This window comes from Balaenoptera acutorostrata, chromosome 14 (assembly GCF_949987535.1).
Source record: "Balaenoptera acutorostrata chromosome 14, mBalAcu1.1, whole genome shotgun sequence".
In the NCBI taxonomy this organism is placed as follows: Eukaryota; Metazoa; Chordata; class Mammalia; order Artiodactyla; family Balaenopteridae; genus Balaenoptera; species Balaenoptera acutorostrata.
Window position 1 is genome coordinate 60,973,404 of NC_080077.1, and position 21,713 is coordinate 60,995,116.

General features: G+C 35.9%; 1 protein-coding gene across 3 annotated transcripts in view; it reads left to right on the plus strand.

The window, feature by feature from the left end:
• Positions 1–21,713, plus strand: part of FBXL4 (F-box and leucine rich repeat protein 4) — a 71,165-nt gene that overhangs the window by 38,170 nt on the left and 11,282 nt on the right. For all 3 annotated transcript variants that reach the window (XM_007169664.2, XM_007169666.2, XM_007169665.2), the window contains exons 5-6: positions 24–268; positions 7,474–7,687. In XM_007169664.2, the coding sequence (XP_007169726.1) occupies positions 24–268; positions 7,474–7,687 (459 nt within the window). The remainder of the gene's footprint in view (positions 1–23; positions 269–7,473; positions 7,688–21,713) is intronic.

Consider the following 21,713-nt stretch of genomic DNA (forward strand, 5'->3'; position numbering starts at 1 on the left):
CTTGGTTTCTCTGTTTTATGTAGCTCATTCAACTGATTCTGAATCATCTGACACTACCAGACCTGTGTAGATTAGCACAGACTTGCAAACTACTGAACCAGCATTGCTGTGATCCTCTGCAGTACATTCATCTCAATCTGCAACCATACTGGGCAAAACTAAATGACACCTCTCTGGAATTTCTGCAGCCTCGCTGTACTCTCGTCCAGTGGCTTAATTTATCTTGGACTGGCAATAGGGGCTTCATCTCTGTTTCAGGATTTAGCAGGTTAGTGCCAAGCCTTGTTGAGGTTATTTAAATCAGCAGGCTATGCTTACTATGTAGTAGTTTCGATAATAAAAGTTTGAAATTATATGTCATGTACTTTAGATCATGTTCAGAGTGCTTCTGCTTACAGAAGTGGATGAGTTAGTTTCACCGTCCTCTTCAGCTAGACTTCATAAGATGGAGGGAAATTATGCCCTTTACCGCATATTTTTTAAATCCCAAGTAACTTTGAACAGAGCTCCTTTTTTTTCTTTCTCATATTTTCAGCACAGATGATTAACACATTTTAAAAACTATTTCCAAATCAAAATCTACCTCCCTAATGTGATTTGTCAGAAATGGAAAACAATTTATTATAGAACATTTTAAATTAAATCTTAATTACATGTGCAATACATCACCCAAATTTAGAAGCTCATTTAAACTAATTATGTTGAAAATGCAATTGCATGTTAAATAGGCGACCACACTTGCAGACCTGCCCAGGTGTTTCTGCTCCTTTCTATTTAAGCATTTAGTTTCCCTACTATTAAATGTCACCTGTTAAACATTTGAAAGCTTGCACGAGTACATATTCATTTAGTAATGCCATAGTCATTTTTCTTGTGAAACAAACAGGTGTTTTTCTCTTAACCTTGATGGTTATTCTCATTGTATGTTACAGTATAATCCGTTTCATTAAGTTAAATAACGAAGAAGTAGACACTTTGGGGAAATTACCCGTTATTTTTGATTAACGAATAATCTCCTATCCTGTTTTTAGAAGTTAGAATGAACTACAGCCCTCCCTACACATATCCCCAGTGGATACATTCCTCAACAGTGGTTTATGAATTAGAAATCTGTATTTTGAGCTTTGTTCCCCTTGACTTAGAGTATAAAAATAAAGATGCAGTTCCAGAAATAAATATTTGATACCATTAGATTCAGATGAAGTCATGTTTGAAATAGTACCAATGTGTTCAAAAGGCTAATACTGATAGTTTATGCATCAAAGTAAAAAATAAATACAAGCAGTAATGGCTTATAGCACATGTTGAAACCATAGATGCACTGAGTTTCTTTCTTTTCTGCCAGAAATAGAGCCAGGGGAAGGGGTTCTTAGATAAAACATGATGGGATTGTGGGTCAGAGTCTAAAGATTTTATAACAGGCTAAGTATACAAAATTCTTTTTTATTATGTAAATTTGCTTAAAAGGGGATATATATATAATATATATATTATATATATATAGTAGAAAAATAAGGCATTTCTTTTTGGCAGTGTGATTTTGGTAAATTTTTATAGAATCCACATTTTGAAAATTGCTGGATCTTTGACAGCTCTCCAGTGGAACACAAGCTTAGTCCTTTCTACTTCCTTTTGCTGCAGACACACCCACTTCATTGGCTAATTTTCCTCGCTATTAATGGGACCAAGAAGAACTGAAGCTAATGATGACTGTGGGTATTCAGAGCGTGCACTATAGATCATAAACCAAGACTAACTGACTCTGAGAGCAGATAGAACCATTGGTATCAGTAAGCATTATTTTACATTATAAGGACCTTTGGGTGTTTTAATCCCTCATAGCTCTTTTCTCAATGTTTCCCACCGTTAGGAACTTACTGTTTGTTTTCACTCTTGGTGTGTAAGGCATTATGGTGAGTGTTGTGGACCATGTAAAGAGATAGATAATATAGTTCCTGCTACAGAAAAGATAAAGATATAAGAATAAACATTTAAACATATCCTTCCTGTATTTTTATAAATAAAATAACAGGGAGGCAACTAATGAGTATAGACATTAAAGAAAATATTGGTAATGAATGGCTGAAGTCCAGCTTCTTCGGCAAAATGTTGCATATAACCATGGTATAATGAATAAAATGTAGAGATAGTATTAAATCAGTTTTTAAAAACTCTTTATGTAGCTTCTTCTGGTACATGAGCAGAAACATAAGTTGTGAGAAGAAGACCGCAATGCTATTTTTAAAATTTTAGACACGTGATGGATAAAGATCTTCTTTTATGAGGTTAAAGCTCCAATCTACTTTCTCACCAGCAATTTCTCTTCCATTTTCAATTCAGCCATTTAGTTGCCATGGGGCTGTTTAAATAATCACAAAAGTACATACATAAATTTAAGTTTTCCATATTTCACAGGACTATTTCAGCCAGTAAAACCATAAATCTTGATAGCATTCCTTTAAGTAAAGTCATTGTTCTCATTAAGAAAATAAAAAGGTTAAATAACAGGGAGAGAGAATCTTCTTTTGGGTGGGAGATACTGGAGTTTTGCCTACTGATTGCTGTTGGCCCCCTTGACTTGACTGCTGAATTGATAGTCATTATGGCTTATAGGCAGTATTCCCAGAATAAACAGTAAATATTCATGGCTTGATTATTAATGAATAATCTATGAGTAAGTATGGTCTATTTATGCTCATTACTGTGAAGAAGACTTGTAATACTTTAAAGAAAAAAAGTACATTTTTAAAATAGAGACCAATGATGATGAGCTTGCTTTTTGAGTAAGTCCTTGGGAAAAGCTTGATATAGTTTATTTTTGTTACCTGAAAACCTTATCTTCACAAGCTGGAATTGTTTCACTGGATTTTAAAGAACTTAGGAATTTATTTTATTCAAAATAACAGGGAAATTGGAATAATAAGAACTTAAAACTTTTAATCAGTTATTAAAATCCTGTTCTATCTACAGATTTGTGATTTGTAACTTCAAGTACTGCTCATTTATATCATTACTCATTAAAGTCACATCTACTGTAATTCCACTTTTCTCTTATAATACACTTCCCTGAAGTCTCTGATATTCCTTTGCCTCCCTGCCTGTTTGTGCTCTGAGGCTTAATCATATCATTGTGATGTTCAAAAAGTCTTAGGTTCTGTTTATTTTTCCTCTATCATTTTTCTTCAGATAGTTGCTCAAAATAATCACCTTGAGCTCCACCTCAGTTATGTAGAGATTTCTATCCCTCACCCTTCTACTTGTTCCCTTCAGAAAACATTATTGGATGCTTTCTAGATTTAAGAACTTGATGTTTTGACACAGAGCTACAGTTTTATGGACTAGAGAGCTTTTTGCTTATTCATATATTTGTTTATTCAGTTGCCTGCCTGTGTTTTACACTGTTGTCTCTTTTAGATGGTCAATTCCTAGAGATTAAAGACAATTTAAGACTTTCTTTTCCACTTCCTTCTACCATTGCTAGATAGTACCGTACACAGTTAAGCAAGAAGTTTTGTTTTTAATGACTTTATTTTGGATCAGCTATAGTAAATAATGCTCCAGCTATTTGGGATTAAAATTATCTTAAATATACTGTCTCATAAAACTCAAGTGAGTCAGCTAACAAAACATGAGATTAGCAATCAGAAACCATGGATATTTATACCTAATTCTCCCCTTTACCTTGATACTTCAGGCAGCTTGTAAGGATTAGTGCCTTTTATTTTGTGATGAATAAACTCAGATTAAATCATTCATTCATGTGATGTTAATTATTTTAGGGTGCAAGTTACCATTTAGTAAATTACTTTTTATGTACTTATATTAATCTGGACAAATGAATTCACCTCATAAAGATAAACAATTTATTTCTCTCTCCAGAGACTCCATTTCTCATAGCAAGAGACCTCGTTTAGGAATTGTTTATCTGAACTTAGGTCTTCTCTTAATACCCTCAGTATCAAGAAATACTTGATGAGAATTCATAACATGGTATGAACAGGCTGCAGGAAGTAGACAAGCTATAATTCTCCTTTCAAGTGACCAATATCACAATTGAGATGAATAAATAGATGACCAAGACAAAAACATGTATGTAATTTTGCGTTAAAATAAAACTATGAGGAGCATTAAGGCAAGAAACAAGAGTTGTGTTCAGCTAATTAATTGATTCTGCTCCTAATTCTACCTTCTTGGAGTGGAAATATTATGAAAAAGTAGGTAGTGTAGATCTTGTAAGTTTAGGAAGAGAGACTATGGGGATATTGACCAAATAATCTCAGTAAAAATATGCAATATAGAAAAAGGAAGAGAGAGAGTCATAAAGGTAGATAAGCATGATCATTATCTTTATTGTGCTTCCAAATTTTTTCATTCATTCAATCAATTTGGGATGTTTTCTAGTCTATTAACAGTTGGCTTTCTGGTGATTTACTTTCTATCTTTAGAAGGGAAAAGTTCATTAATGAGAGCAAAGAGAAAAGAAATGTCAAAGTATTCCAAGTCCAATACCAAAAAGAATTGTAGAACAAAGTGCTTTGCCAAATAATGAAGACCTTCAAGAGATAAGATGCCTAAAGATTTTAATTTTAAGAGTTAATATACTCATCTAACTTTTGTAATCTGCAAATAATTTTAGAAGTATCAAATCAAAATAGGATACTCCAGATCTCTGACACCCTACATTCATTTCTAGATTGCTAGCTTATAAATAGTGAAGAACTAGCCATAACTACGATGTATACTCAGAGTAAGGTAAAAACGTTAATTTTGTCATATTTCTTAGGAGTAGTTTGAACCTCTTAATGGAAAAATTCTCTGAGTCCATAAAACTTAGTCTGTTCCAGAGTAGAGGAAATCTAAATTCTTCAAATGAATATTCACCATTGGAAGATTTATTCAACAAAGTCATCCAGTGTTTTTTACATGGCTGACATCATGCTAAGTACTGGGTACGCCCAAGAATCTATTTCAATTGTCGAAGGATTTGAGGCACCTTATAAAACTCAATGTAAACAAATCAGTATGTAAGGAAACTGTGGTTAACAGAAAAATAAATTATTGTTGAGAAATAGGTGAGCCTGAGTTCAGTTCAGTATGAAGAAGGTATGTCATAATGTAGTACACACTGCCTCCCTTTGAAATAGATCCTGAGTCTGAATATTGAGCACCACCTTCAGTGCCACCACCGGATCCAGTGCACCGTCCTCTCTTCCCTGAATATGGTCGTGGTGTCCTGAGGGTCCCCCTGTTTTTACCCCTGTTCTCCTTCAGTCTGTTCTCCGCACAGAAACCGGAGTGACCCTGTTAAAATACAAGCAGGTTGTGCCACACCTCTGCTCAACACCCTCTGATGATTGAGGATCCCATCTCCCTCAAAATAAAAGCCAGAGTCTTTATAGGACACGCACTCTGAACTGCCCCTTACCTCTCTGATCTGCTCCGCATCTCCCTCTCACTTTGAGCCTCCTTACAGTTCGGCACTCTAGGCATTGTCTGAGCTATCCCGCCTCAGAGCTGTTGTGCCTGCCCCTCCCTTTGCCTGGAGTGCTGCTTCTCCAGGGAACTGCTTTGCTCACCCGCTCACTTCCTTTGGGTCTTGATTCACCTTCTCAATGAGGCTTCCCTTACCACCCTGTCTACCCTTGACACTTCCTGTTGTCCTTCTCTGCTTTTATTTTCTCCTTGGCACTTTTCACTCTCTAATATACTATTAATTTTACTCATTTAATTTATTTGTTTATGGTCTACCTCTCCTACCAAAATGTAAGTAAGCCCCATGAGAGCAGGAACTTTGCTTTGCCCACTGCCAACTTCCAAGTGCCTGGAGTAATGCCTGGGTCATAGTTGGAGCTCAATAAATATTTGTTGAGTGAATGAATTAAGGTGCTTGATGCAAACTGGCAATTTAGCTGCTATAATAGCAAAGGACACAGCAGTGAGACAGGTCGTAGGAATTTAAGGAGAGGGAATAGCGTGAGGACTATCTGAGAATTTGAAGGAGGGTGAGGGCGGTTGTGTGGAATGCCACAATAAATCAGGTAATACGAGGACTGGAAAGAAAGGCCGTTTAATTTGGCATTTAAAAGGAAAGGCTGAATTTAGGGAGAGCAGAACATACGCTGCAATGGATTAAGAGTAAAGGGATGTTCTTGGATGTTTGGGTGTAAATAAGATGTGTGGGCTGCTGAGTTATTTGCAACATTGAAAATAAATTTGTAGCAATTAAATTTTTTAATTGTTGTTTGAATGTGTGTTGGCCAAGATTTCACTTTTATTTTAATGTTCGTGGGGTACTTTGGTCTTTGCAAACTGCTTTCACTTACTGTGGGATGTTGAAAACCACAAACAGTGTGGTGAATGCTGTTAACATATTTCTGGTCTGCCTTCTACATCGGAGGAAATGCTGAGACTTGGGTAAACGCCTTTTCCAAGGTCACATGCTAGGAAGTGGTGGAACAGGGCAAAATATCCATCTTTTGACTTAGAAGTCCAGTGTTACTTCCTTTACTTTCATAAGTGATTGATTTAGTCAGTTTTATTTTGCATGTGTATTCGTAAGCGAATCATTACATCATGTAGGAAAAAGATGCGGCATAAATAAAATAACAGTATGTGACTGATGTGACCCTGAGATGGGCAAGAAAATGTCAAGAGACCTGGACAGGGATGAGTGGTGCGCTTGTTCAAGGGATAAACAAGCGCACCACTTGTTGATAAAGTTTCAGGGATATGAATACTCGTAGGCTCACAGTTTACTTTTATCATCAGACGATGATTATGGACAGGACTGTTTGCCCCCCATCTGTAATGTAATGAAGACAAATATTGTTATTCCTACTCTGATAAAGGGTTTTGTGTCCTCCACATGAAGTTATTTCTGTGTATTTTGTGTGAAGCTGCAATTGAATATCTTGTAATAATTTCAACATCCGTCTAGGCGTTAAATAGTATCAGTTACAAGGAACATATCTCAACAGTATAGTTAAACCAACCCAGAAATTTCCTTAGTTGAGAGGAGGCTAGTCTGATTTGGTTTGAGGTCATTTAGAGATGGCGCTTTGTGTGCCACATTCAAAATAAATTATCCAGTACTGAATGGGTACTGTTTAGGGAGAACTATCTTCCAAGAGTTTAGAGTTTCGTTATGTTTTGTTTATTGGCTCTACCAGCTCAGATGTGAATTACAGGTGAGTAGAAGAAAAACACCCTCTGCTTTCTTAATTTCCCACTTAGCAGTAGCTGACTTTTTATGTGATGTGAATCCATTTTATCTTCTTAGGTTGATATATTTTAGCCTAACCGTGCCTGTTTTGGCATGCAGTAAATGAGAATTTAAGTGAAACAAGTTTTTAATTTTCCCTAATAGAAATCTGTTCTTCTGAAGGTGTCTGCTTAGAGTCGATATAATTCCAAAGCGCTTGCAAAAAATATCTTTTAGTTTTATGAAATTCACATGGAACATTGTTTTTACAGGTTTCTGAAGGTCTGTGGATCTGAGTTAGTGCGTCTTGAATTATCTTGCAGCCACTTCCTTAATGAAACTTGCTTGGAGATTATTTCTGAGATGTGTCCAAATCTACAGGACTTAAATCTCTCATCCTGTGATAAACTACCACCTCAAGCTTTCAACCACATTGCCAAATTATGTGGCCTTAAACGACTTGTTCTGTATCGAACAAAAGTAGAGGTAAGATTTACACCTCTGCTATTGTTAATAGCCAACCGAATATTTAGTTACCTGTAATTGCTCATAATAATGTCATTTCTGATTTTCAAATAGTTAAGTGTATGATGCAACCTGACTATGCTACAGTCATTAGAGCTGGCTGATTCAGTCATTTCAGAATTAGTCTATTGTGTTGTGTTTTTTTTTTCATTTTAAGAAAATGTTATCCTCTGTGCTCTTACAATTTTTGTAACGCTGTTCATGTTTCTAGGTAAAGAAGCAAGCAATGGGCTGAGGTGAGCTGAAATGCTGGCAGGGAATGAATTAGAGAAAGAGGTGGCAGGAAAGTATGTAGGAGAACATTTGCTTGGAGTGGGAGGAAGCAAAGTGGAATTTATCCAGGACCAGACTTAGGAGTTAAAATCCCTAATACATAGTTTAGGAGTCTCATTAAAGAAAAATGGAGTCATATAATATTTATTGATCTGCTTGCTTTTTTTCACATAGCTCTAGGACATCTTACCAGGTCATTACATATACTACCACCTGACTGTTTTCATTTTTTTTTTTTATTGGAGTATAAGTGCTTTACAATGTTGTGTTAGTTTCTACTGTAGAACAAAGTGAATCAGCTATATGTATACATATTACATTTTACTGTAATCTACTCAACTGTTCCCCAAATGGTCAAAATATCGGTTTTTCCAGCTGTTTTTCTTTTACAAACCATCTAGCAATAACATTATTTTGCACAGAGTTTTATATGTACTGGTTATTATTGCTATAGGATAGAGTTCTGTAAGTGGTATATCTGGTCACAGTATGTGTCTGGGCCCCTGTGGTAAACATTCACTTACTGCCATATACTTGTTTCCTCTACTCCAGTCATGTTGGCCTTCTTTCTATTCCTTGAACATTCTGATCCAGTCCCAGCTCACAGCTTTTTCTCCTCTGCCTCTCTGGAATATTCTTCCAGCTCATTACATGGCTGCCCTCTTCTCAACTCAATGTCCAACTTAAATTTTTTTTTTTTCAGAGATGGCTTCTTAGACATTGATAAAAGGTAACCCTCCCCCCCTTCTAGTTTGCTTCTGTCATATCACCCACAGTGTATTTTCTTTTTAGCAACTTTATCACTATGAGATTATCTTATTGGTTTTCATACTATCACCTGTCTCCTCACATTGGGATATAAGTTTCATGAGGGTAAGACCCTTGTCTGTCTTTTTCATTGCCGTGTTCCTGGTATCTAGTATCATACTTGGTAAAGATTGGCCATTCAGTAAATATTTAAATGAATGCATAAGATAGCCAAATTACTTTTCCAAAATGGTGTACCCCACTCTAGTGATCCCTTGCCTGTCTTGAATGTTGCCTTGGCCAAGTATTCAATCTCTCTGTTTCCTCATATCTAAAGTGGAGATAATAAAAATACAGATCTCATAGGGTCATTGTGAGAATTAATTAGATGTAATGTACTTAGAGGGTGCTGAACACATAGTAAACTCTCAATAAATATTAGCTACTAATAACGGTAGTAAGAGTATAATATTACTATGGCAGTTTTGTAGTATGTTTTACTATGTGTTAGGAAAATCTGTTCTTTTTAAACTTAAAAAAAATCCTTGTGTATTATTCTTTCAGGTATTTCTTTCAGCAAGGATTTTATTAGCAGTGCCTTTATTATATTTCATTTTGCTCTTTAATAAGGCTTCCTATCTGTTCATATAGGTCTTGTTTTACATCCAAGAACATGTTATAGTTTTCTTCACTTAGGTTTCATATCTTTCTGGTTAAATTTAACCCTTGTATTTTTTAGTCTCAGATACTATTTTCTTTTCTTTAATTTTAATTGGTTATTGTTAATATAAAGAAAAATGAGGTTTTTGTATATTTATCTTATATCTGCTCACCTTACTGAGTGCTTATAATTGTTCTAATAACTTATGTCTTTTGGGTTTTCTAATGATACAATTATATAATCTGGAAATTAATATACTTTTTCTTTCTGTTCCAATATTTAAAGTGTTGCTACATTAAGTAGAACTTCATAAATAAGGTAGAATAATAGAGTCACAATAGGTATACCAGTTGTATTTCTAATATAGAGGGAATTTTTTTTCTTTTTTTAATATTTATGTAACAAATGTTTGCGTGCCTGTTATGTGCCAGGCACTGCTCTAGGCACTGGGACTTCATTAGTGAACTAAATAGAAATTCCTCATGTAGCTTACTAATTTTATATATTGTTTGATGTTTCTTTCTGATAAGTAGTCTTTATCATTCTCATTTGATTAAGAATATTTTTATCAAAAATGTATATTGTATTTAAAAATTTTAAAGCCTCCATTACCACACTGATCTTTTTTCTTCTTCTTTTTTTTTTTTTTTTAATTTATTTATTTATTTATTTTTGGCTGTGTTGGGTCTTCGTTTCTGTGCGAGGGCTTTCTCTAGTTACGGCGAGCGGGGGCCACTCTTCATTGCGGTGCGCGGGCCTCTCACTGTTGCGGCCTCTCTTGTTGCGGAGCACCAGCTCCAGACGCGCAGGCTCAGTAGTTGTGGCTCATGGGCCCAGTTGCTCCGCGGCATGTGGGATCTTCCCAAACCAGGGCTTGAACCCGTGTCCCCTGCATTGGCAGGCAGATTCTCAAACACTGCGCCACCAGGGAAGCCCATCTTCTTTTATTTATTAATATAATGACATGTTGAACAATCCTTACATTCCTGTGGTAATTCCTACGTGTTTTAACTTAATACACAGCTGGGTTATTTTCCTAATGTTTTGGAGTCAAGCTTTATCACTTAGAATCCAATATTTTGGATTCTAACTTTATCACTTATGAATTATGTTACCTTGAGAAAGGTTCTTGACCCCTTGTGCTTCAGTAGAGTGGAGATAATGATAGTATGCCTTTCAAAGAGCTGTTATGAGGATTAACTGATTTAATATATACAAAGTGTCTACAGCAGTACCTGGTTCATTGTAAATATTCTTTAAGAGTTAAGACTTATCAATACTTTTTACGTCTGCTTTCTTCAATGAAATTGAGCTGTGTTTTCCCTTTTCATGCCATTTTATCAGGTTTGGAGCTAAGATTATGACACCTTAGCAAAATGATTTGTGACACTGACATCTTTTTCTTTGATCTGGAATAACTTTAACAAATGAGAATTATCTGTTAGATAGAATTTATCTATAAAACCATCTGGGTGTATAGCATTTTTTATTGGTAGATCAGAGTAGATATCTTAGCTTGACATAGTTTTTAAACTAATCTATGGAAGTCTGAATATAGTATTCCTGGTTTGGGGCAAAATTTTTACCTAGAGTTTAACTGGTGACCTGCTTTGTTGGAAAGAAGACTTTGATTCTAGTTCTGGCCCTACCAGTGACAAGCTTAACTCACACAGTCTCTCAAATTCCAAGATTCTTTCTTTGTAAAATGAGAGGACTATTGTCCCTGAATGCTAGTTTAAAGATAGTGTTAGCCCATGTTTTCACTGGTCTGTGGTGAAATGACTCGTCATTTATGTGGGTGTAAAATTGTCAGCTATCTTTTCTTGGGTAGACCTATCTATTCTGAAATTATGCCACACCAGCTTTTTACTGGTGTATTTACTGTTTTATATTGCTCTGTGTGTCTGATATCCTCTGAGCAAGATGATGCCTCATTTTAAAATATTCTGATTAAATTTAACTTTAAGAAGAAATGTAGCATAGTTCATTAATAAGTGAACCTTCGGGAAGAAAAATCGGGTAAAAACCAAGAAATTATATCAACTTGCTAGGCATCTTACATCTGTGATGGTTTGTAAAAATATATTCCATGTGATGCTTTTGAAATGTCATAAATTAACATGATTTAAGTGTCAGAGAATCATTACATAGTCCACAGTTTTCTTCCATTTACCCCAAGAAACTGATAGAATATGACTACATATTTTTTAAAAAGTGTGATTTATAGGAATTGAGAAGATTTCATCTCTCAAGAGTGGAGACCTATACATATGTATCCAAGTCTAAATAGCATCAGCTCAGCTTCCCTCAGTTACTTAAACATAGATGTGAAATTACTGTATGACTGCATTAAGTAAAATTTGGTTTGTACCATATGTTACTACCTATTAAAGTTTGTTTTTATTAGTCTATCTGCTAAAATACCATAAAATCATTTATAAATTTACCCTACACAATTTTTCTGACATTTAGTACATAGAAACAATCATAAAATTGATTTTCATTGATCTACAGTTGACTTACAATAAAATAAAAAATAGTGTCATCTTAGTGATATAAATGGCAAAATTCAAAATTGAGAAAAACCTACCCAGGCAGTGTTTACTTTTACAGCTTCCCAGCTCTCTCTGCCTATACTTTTTTCACTTCTGTTATCTTGTCATTCTTGGGATCTGCATCAGACTCCCCCACGGGCACCAAGTAACTCAGAGGAATAAAGGGAAAAGACAACACAATCAGCTGGTCTCTTTTAAAACAAACAGAAGCCACAGCACTGGTATTCACATCAATCTGTAAGCACCTCCCTTGTCACTTAGGCAAAGCATTATGTCACCTCCTTTTCCCTTCCATATGTTCACTGCTTCAGTCCTGCACTCAATGATGTTGGTGGATGAGAGAAAACAGAGTGAGAAGACAAGATTTAGGGGATTGGCTTCTCTCTAAACCTTCCGCATAATCACTGGCAGTACATTCAGATGTTATAAACTGTCTTGGAAAGAAGGAATAGCAGTTGACTTCAGATGCCTCTGATGGCTCTAAGGAAATATATGAGGAGAAAAAGAAGATATGAATTTGAACTTCCTGGGAGAGGTTTTTTTTTTTTTTTTAAAGGAATACAAATTATCCAGTGCCACTTTTACCCTTGTTTTTCTAAACACTACATAATTATAAAATAAGCAAAAATTAGTATTTAAAAATGTTGACTCTATTATAGCATATAATCTTCAGAGAGGTCAGATTTATGATGTAGTAGAGTTATATTTATGTGCCTATATATAATTTACATTAATAAATGTGATATATTTATGCCATTTTACAAGATTGAAGCAAATCTGTGTGCATAGTGAATATAGCTTTAGGGGATATTGGAGACCTGGGTTTTAGTCCCAAAGTTTGGGAAAACTTACTGAATACGTTGTTTGCTGTCCTAGACATTTTGCATATTATTTAATCCTTTACACTAGTCTAATGAGAGTAGGTGTTACTCTTAAATCTTACAGATGATGAAATGAAGGTCCCAAAAGATTAATGTTTCCCAGTGGCACAGAGCAATAAGTTAGAGTCAGGATTTGAACCCAGATTTGGTGGCCTCAGAGTTACAGTGAAAATTGTAAGATACATAAGAGCATAGAATAGTAGTTATTCTAATAGCTTGGCTGCCTCTATCTAAAATAGAGCTTTTCTCTTTACTACTTAATCCTTTTCTAATCCGTAATTGGTAAGGAAATATAACACTGTAAATAAGATACACAACATTTTGATCCAGTGTAAAATGCAAACTATTAAGTTATATTCTGTAAACATTTTCTAGTCTAAAATACCTACTATAGACAAATGGACTTTTGCCTTTTATTTTTATTATGAACAAACTTAGTTTGAAGTCTTAGTTCTGAATTTATAATAATAGTTATTCAAATTACATTTAATATCATTTAAATAATAGTTTGTGGAATCCATACATAATGAACTACCTCAAGCAAATGGTTTATATAGATAGGCCAACTCTCAATATTACACTATAGTGGGGAGCAGCATTGGTACATATAATTTCCCCAAATATGTTAGCATGTAAAGTGGTGCATTGTTGATGTCTAGGTAGTGTGTCCTTAAGTGGTTAGGTATAGCCAGGCATGTTGCAGGTCTGGTTACTCAATAAGAATGAGAATGCAGGAGAACAGAACTATAGTAGGGTCAGAATTGCCTTATATGCACGTAGGTAGATCCTGGTGTGCTGCTGTGGCACCTCCCTGAGCCAGTGGTGAAACAGGCAGTGGGCCCAGGGCACCGGGCTTCTCTCTACCTGACATTTTACCAACAAGGCCTGCTGCGTTGACCACTGAGCCTCATGTGTAACCTTGTCAGACACTGGGGCTATATCCCAGTGCATTGTACTGCTTAATTGCTGCTTTGGTAGTCAACTCTGTGAGAGCAACCTTAAAACAAGCCCCAAGTGTCATTGTCACCAGTTTTGGAGCCCAGCCTTTTATGGCCTGGCCTAGCTCATTAAGATTTTTCTCCCCAGCTCCACTGCTTTGGCTAATACCATAGCTAGTACCCTACAGTGAGAGGAAGCAGCAGTAGGATCTTGTTCAGACTTTAGGTATGGTTAAAACTGCTTAGCCGTGAGGTCTGGGTGTTGATTCAGACATTATTTGATAATTTAAAAGCTGGGAAGATATTTGTTATTTGGTCTGTATCAGAGACCAATGTCAAAAACCTCAGTCCTAGAGAGTTCCAAGATGGTGGAGGAGTAGGAGGACGTGGAGTTCATCTCTCTCTACAGATGCATCAGGAATACATCTACAGATGCAACGGTTCTCACAGAACACCAGCTAAACACTAGCAGAAGACCTTGGACACTGGAAAAGACTATAAAGATCCCTGTATAACTGGGTATGATGAAAGAAAGAAGGGAGAAGGAGGGGGAGAGGAAGCGGGACAGGACCTGCACCCCGGGGGGTGTGGGGGTGGGAAGCTGGAGCAGGGGAGAGATTCCCGCATCCGGGGAAGCCCCCTCACTGATGGGGAAATCGGTTGGGACAGAAGGGAAGCATTTGAGGCTGTCAGAGGAGGGTGAAGCGACCAATCTGTGGCAGATGGGACAGAATGAAAAAACTCAGTCCTTCTCTTGGCTTTCCCACTTGAAAGATTTTTGTGCTTGGGTAAGTCACTTAAACTAAGCTAAAAGTTTATTTATCTGTTAAAAAAAAACCTTACCCTATCACATAGGCTATTGAGAAGACCAAATTAGGTCGTACATGTAAACGACAACAACACACTATATAAATTAGATGGACTTGTGTAAAGGTGAAAATGATAGTATAGGTTTACTCAGCATAGTCCTACACAATTATTCCCAACTTTGTGAAGTATTCTTATAGGTCTTCCTAAATAGGAATATCTTTTCCATCATGTGCTAAGAGAGATTTAGGCCGAATTACCGCTTTTACACTTGTGATCTGTTTCTGGTAAAAGGAATGTTCATTCCTAACTTATAAACTCCCTAATGGGAGGGACGATGTTTGACTGTTTACTTTTTACAACCAGTACGTAGAACAGTAGCTGGTATTCACTATAGTGAATATATCTAGTAGATATTCAGTAAACTTGTGATGAATGAATGAGTGATAACTCTCGCTTGTCAATTCATTTTTTCTTTATTTGCTAAGTTAGTAAGCATAAGTTTGTCTTTCTACAGAATAACCACATCAATTAAGCAGAGGGGTGGGTGGATCTACAACTTGGAAAACTTGTAAGAAAATATTTGAACTGTATTTGTCCAAAATTTTTAGCTCTAAAAAATAGTGAAATATAGTTCTATTTGTTTTGTTAGTTTATTTCATGAGATCTTTTTCTTTCTTCAGGTATGCTTAGGATTGTGATGAAAAATCACTTCATCAGAGAAATAGCAAATGTCTTCTTATAACATCAACCAAAAAAAGAAAATCATTAAATAACCTCTTTTCAGAGTTAGAGGTATACATTTGTTGAATTTCAGCAGTTGCGGAGCAGTAAATGTATGCCTGGTGAAAAACAAGATAGTACTAGGTGATGGAGAGACAGAAATGACCCTCAAGCTGAGATTTAGACCCTGTTTACTGTGTGATCCCAGCATAACTAGTGAAATGAGTGGTTAAATGCAGTAATTTTCTTTTTACTGAATTTGGTAGATCTTTTAGAATTGTGTAGGCAAGACTTTTAGGCAAAAGATGGGAACTTAGAACAAACAGGAAGGAGAACTTTAGTTGTACTTAGTTTCTTCTACCATTCGTGACAAAGAAGTAATTATAGTAAAGTGAGGTATATAATGATTGGAAAGACTTTAAGTACCTTTAGTCCTTTTCATCTCTATTCACAAGATTCTTATTATTCATGATAAACATTAGTTGCAAGTACTTCTTTAGCCATACATGATGATATATTCTTATGAGAGGAAGGCTATAGAAATTTTACTCATTAAATAGACTTTTAAATACTTAAAAGGAAAAAGCTTTTATTTTAAAATAATTTTAGACTTACAAAAAGTTGCATGAAAAGTGGATTTCCCTACTATATGCATATTTTTTTCCTGAACCATTTGAAAATAAGTAGAAGATATAATTCTCTTTTACCCCTGAAGGGACATACACCTGCAACCTATTGGTAAATACTTGTGCCATGGGCTGAATTGTGTCTCCCCAAAATTCATATGTTGAAGTCGTAACCCCCATTACCGCATAATGTGACTGTATTTGGAGGTAGGGCCTTTAAAGAGGTAATTAAGTTAAATGAGGTCATTAGGATGGGGCCTAATCCAATAAGAGCAGTGTCCTTATAAGAAGAGGAGATTAGGACACAGACACACACAGAGGGAAGACCATATGAAAACACTGGAAGGAGATGGCCAGTTTCAAGCCAAGAGGAGAGGCCTTAGAAGAAACTAACCCTGCTGACACCTTGATCTCAGACTTCTAGCCTCCAGAATTGTAAAAATTAATTTCTGTTGTTTAAGCTACCCAGTCTATGGTACTTTGTCATGGCAGTTCTAGCAAACTGATAAAACTTACAAAGGATAGCATAAGGATAACTTTTTAACGTATTGCATAAAAAGTGACTTCAAGAGAAGTCCTTTGCATTGTCTAAAACAATCTGGATTAGTGTTAGGAATTTGAGCCTATTTATCTTTTCTTTGTTTGGGAAAAAATATCTGAAGTTGGGGGTGAGATGGGGCATGATAGGTAGCTCAGTAAGAATGTCATTCTGTTGCTTAGCAGCAGACAAGAAAACCAAGAGTGTTTTTTTAAAAGTTGGAGTTATAAATGGAACACCTGCATCCAATTTTGATTGCCTCACTTCAGGAATGATAGAGCATAAATTGAAAGAATCTGAAGTAGTGCAAAAACTGATTATAGGTATTGTAGGGGACTAGTATATGACAGTAATCCATAAATGTGGTTCAGCAACTGTTTACTTGGCCTACTAGGCTGGGATGACAGTTTCAAGGACCCCACTGCCTTCATCTTCATGAACTAGAAGACAAAACAAAAATAGCTGATCTTTACTTCTGTTGGATATCAACACTCTCCTCCTAGTTTCTTTTTTCTGTGCCAGTTTATTCAGCAGAGTGAATATATAAGTAGAAATGCATACCACCCTGTCTGTTAATGAAAGCACCTGAGCTTTCCTACAAAAGATACATAAACTGTCTTTTGCAAACAATATGATTTGAGTTAGTGCCATGAATTTGCTTTCTGACACATAGATAATGGTGTTCTCCTGACTGCGTTCTTATTTGATTTAGAGAACACATTCCTGTATATTAGTAAGTAGAAGCAGGAATGGTCTTTCTTTTAGTAGAGCAAGTGCATTTAACAGACTTAAGGAAAGGAGTGGCCTCTCACCAGAGCCAGTGCTGATTATTAACTAAGATCGAACAACTGAAGCAGGAAGAACCTACTTTGGTCACCTAAATTGACTAATGCAGGCTGTCATTAGCTGTCACCTAAAAGGCAGTCCATTTCAGACAGATTTGTTTAGCTAGACAACATATAAAACAAAAGATATTAATAATTACTTTGTTCTTAAACAGAATCAAGAATTAAGATTTTAATAACTTTTAATATATTATATTCTAAAACTAACAAACTTTTAAAAGTCTTTAATACATGTCTCCAGGCAAGAATATGTCTATACTTCTTTTCTATCCTGGATTGCTTTACAGAAGTGCCAGTGGGAAGTGCCAGGCTTTTGGTGGGGTTGAGTGTGTGTGACCTGCATGATGGGCTATGATTCAGTCACAGTTGAGAAGCTTCTTGGGGGTCAGATTCATTATCATCCACATTCATGACAGTAACCAGTATACCGGGTATAAGAAATCTACCTGGTAAGGACACATTCATTAGAGATAGCTGATTAACACATTCTCTCACTGTTGGCATGTCACAGGGGAAACCAAATTACAGTTATAAGACCTGTCTGGTGAGTTCAGAATGAGAACAGTGAGCATTAGTTATGTGACTTAAATGCTTGAAGGCATCAACACAAAACAGATTGATACCTTCCTCTTAACAGGAAGGAAAGACGTGCTTTTGGAAGAAAATAGATAAAGTCTTTGGACCAGTGTACCCTCTTCAGCTGAGCATCGTTTAGATGAACAGCGTCAACCAATGTGTGCTTCAGATTCCTATGCTCCCTTGATGGTCCAACCCTTACCCCTCTGATCAAAACATTCTTTCTTTTATATAGGCAATAAGGTTACAGTCAAGTCCAGCTGGTGTGCAAACTGCCATGACTTTTTGACTGCACATCTCTGCCATCATCCATCATTGGTTGATATGGAAATTGATCAGTTTAGTCATCTGTGAGCAAAGATGTGTTCAACTGTATTATTATAGGAGAGATCCACTACAGTGGTAAAAATAGGTTCTGAAAGGAGACTACAGGGCAAGGCAAATGTGTGTGATTTAGTCTTAGGTTTTGTTCTTTCACACATTTGGGTTTTTGGAATTTAACACATTATTTGAACCTTATACTAAAATTTCTGAGACTGTGGTCCAGGGTAGGTCTACAGTTAGGTTTAGAGAACTTTCCTTTTTTTTCCTCAAAGGCATGTATAAGAGCTTTATTAATTTATGTCATTTATGATCTTGAACATTCTCTTTTTAGAGAACAATCAGAAGTCTTACTTTTCCACCACAATGCTGATCTTCGGGTTTAACCTATAAAAGACAATATTATTTTCAAGTTGTGATTATGTATCAGTATATAAACTATACCGTATTGTAGATTTAAACTGTATAAAAGAACAATTTGGTTTATAGCAAATATCTATAAAGTAATTGAATTGAAATATTCTAAATATAGTTAGTTTCAAGTACTTTAAATAGGTCTTAAAAGACTTCAACTTTTATTCTATATTTCCCTTCCCCAAATTTAGAGATTGGAACACTGGGGCAAAAAAAAATTAAATTAGAGAAAGAGAAATTCATACATATATGTAGATGGATCTTAAATTACAATAATTGAGTGATTGTGTTCTTAGGATTTCTTTGGTGGTATTTCTTTTGTAAATTTATAAATTTTCATTTAATGAACATACTTTTATAAAATAGTATCTCATTACTTGTAGTTATTGCTGTGATATGTTTGAAATATATCATCAGTGAAAGTATACTTGTGATCAGGTGATGTCACTAGTCTCTCTGTTTTAGCTGGTGCATGTCTGTGATATATATACTTACCTATTTCTTTCAGATGCTTTCTAGGAATCATGGTTTGTTTATTTGTTTGTTTGTTTTTGCCATGCCATGCAACATACGGGATCCTAGTTCCCCGACCAGGGATGGAACCTGTGCCCCCTGCATTGGGAGCACGGAGTCTTTTTTTTTTTTTTCTTAATAAATTTATTTATGTATTTATTTTTGGTTGTGTTGGGTCTTCGTTGCTGCATGCAGGCTTTCTCTAGTTGAGGCAAGCGGGGGCTACTCTTTGTTGCGGTGCGCAGGCTTATTGCGGTGGCTTCTTTTGTTGCGGAGCACGGGCTCTAGGGGTGAGGGCTTCAGTAGTTGTGGCGCATGGGCTTAGTTGCTCCGCAGCATGTGGGATCTTCCCAGACCGGGGCTCGAACCCGTGTCCCTTGCATTGGCAGGCAGATTCTTAACCACTGAGCCACCAGGGAAGTCCCGGGAGCACGGAGTTTTAACCACTGGACTGCCAGGGAAGTCCTTAGGAGTCAGGACTTAGAATAGAGAAATATAGACTTGGGATCCAATCTTCCTATATTGAGTGTTACAAGTAAGGGTTGTATTCTTTATTAAACATAAGCAACAATTAATTTTTAACTACAAAAATTTTAATTGCAAAAATTATTAGTTAGTTATAATAATTGTAAACCTGTATTAATATAAAATAGTGAACACAGTATTGCATATGTGGTTTATGTAAGGTTTCATTATATTATAAAATGTACATGGTATGCATAATTATAACTCTACTAAGCTATAAATCTGGAATATCTGAACCATTTATGTGAGTATAATAAGTATCAGTTATCATTTTATTAAGTATTTTTGCTTAGCACTTTAGTAGTGTGGAGGATAGGAGATTTTGAACTTTATGGGTAGCATCTCTTAAAAAGCTGTCAATGAAAATTTGAATTCCTGCCTTCTTTTACCTCTTAATAAATTTCCTTGTAACAAGTAGAGGCAATAATAATTCTCTGTAAGTTAATAGTTATCCATTGGTTTTTGAGGCTGCTGAACAGGGTTAGTAGGTAGATTTTAGGTTGAATATAAAAGGATTCTTTATTTCTTTTTTAAAAAAATACTTACTTATTTATATTTTGGCTGCATCGGGTCTTAGTTACAGCACGCGGGCTCTTCATTTTGATACGCAGGCTTCTCTCTAGTTGTGGCGTGCGGGCTCAGTAGTTGTGACATGCGGGCTCTCTAGTTTTGGTGCATGGGCTCAGTTGCCTGGCAGCATGTGGGATCTTAGTTCCCCAGCCAGGGATCACACCGGCATCCCCTGCATTGCAAGGTGGATTTTTAATCACTGGACCACCAGGGAGGTCCCAAAAGGATTCTTTCTTTATGAACATAAATCCTACTACCAGGTGGCAGCTTCACCTAGAGTATGTTTTGAAAATTCTGTAGAAGAAATTAACACGGAGCCAGTCACCTCTTAGTGACTCTGGTTCCACAGTGATTTAAATAAGGTTGGCCTTTGTTTAAAAATTGCAAACTCATTTGAAAATGAATCTGCTGCATTGCATTATTAAAGCTGCTAACTATTTAAATTGTGTTTTAATTTTATAGAGCTACTCTTGTGCTTATATTGAATTTTACAGGTCTAACCAGCAGAATTTGTCAATTTGGGAACCTAAAAGATATCTTAAGTCTTAAGTAAGAGGTTCATAAAATTGTTCAGTTTTTATTTCTGAATACCTTTTTTTGTAGTGCACTTAATATAGGTTTAATCCATCTATTTGTGTGTTCTACAAGGGTAAAAGTGATGCAAGTACTCATTAAGGTAGAATTGTTTTAAGTTGGGGGTGGGCGAATTCTTTCTGTGAAGGGCTAGATAGTAAATATTTTGGGGCTTGCAGGCCATATGGTCTCTGTCATAACTACTCAGCCCTGCTGTTGTAGTGTGAAAACAGCTATAAACAATACATAAATGAATGGGTGTGCCATGTTCCAATAAAACTTTATTTACAAAAACAACCAATGGGCTGAATTTGGCCCATGAGCAGTATTTTCTCAACTGCTGTAAATCACTGAGACTGTGGTCTCTCTAAAATCAGGTCATTTTATGTCTGGAAGTGAAGAGGTAGTTTCTCCTTTTTGCTTTAGCATCAATAGTAGTACTTTAATTCTGATTACTAATAGCATAGAGAAAGAAGATACTAAAGATATTCTAGGAGGAAATTGGTTAACTGGATTTGGAGAGATTGCAAGCTGATCTATAGATGTGTGCTCTATACCTGGGTACTCCCACAGTCTCTGGCTTATCATGAGCTCTGCTGGAGAAAGTCAGGAAACTGTTAACTTGTGCTTGCTCACCTCAGTGCTACCAGTCAACCCTTTTATTTATCTCTATTTGACTCCTTGTTACGTTCCTCACAGCATCCCTTCCAAGGTCATCCTTATCCCCTTATAGCTTGGTCTCAGCGTTTGATCTCACGTCTCTTATTTAGCAAAGATGTGTGATATTCAATATGAATCTCTTATGTTCTATGTTAGTTCTTTTTTTAAGGTAGGAATGAAAAATGATAATTCTCTCTACTACTAAATGAATTTTTAATTCTCAATTTAATATGCAGACTGT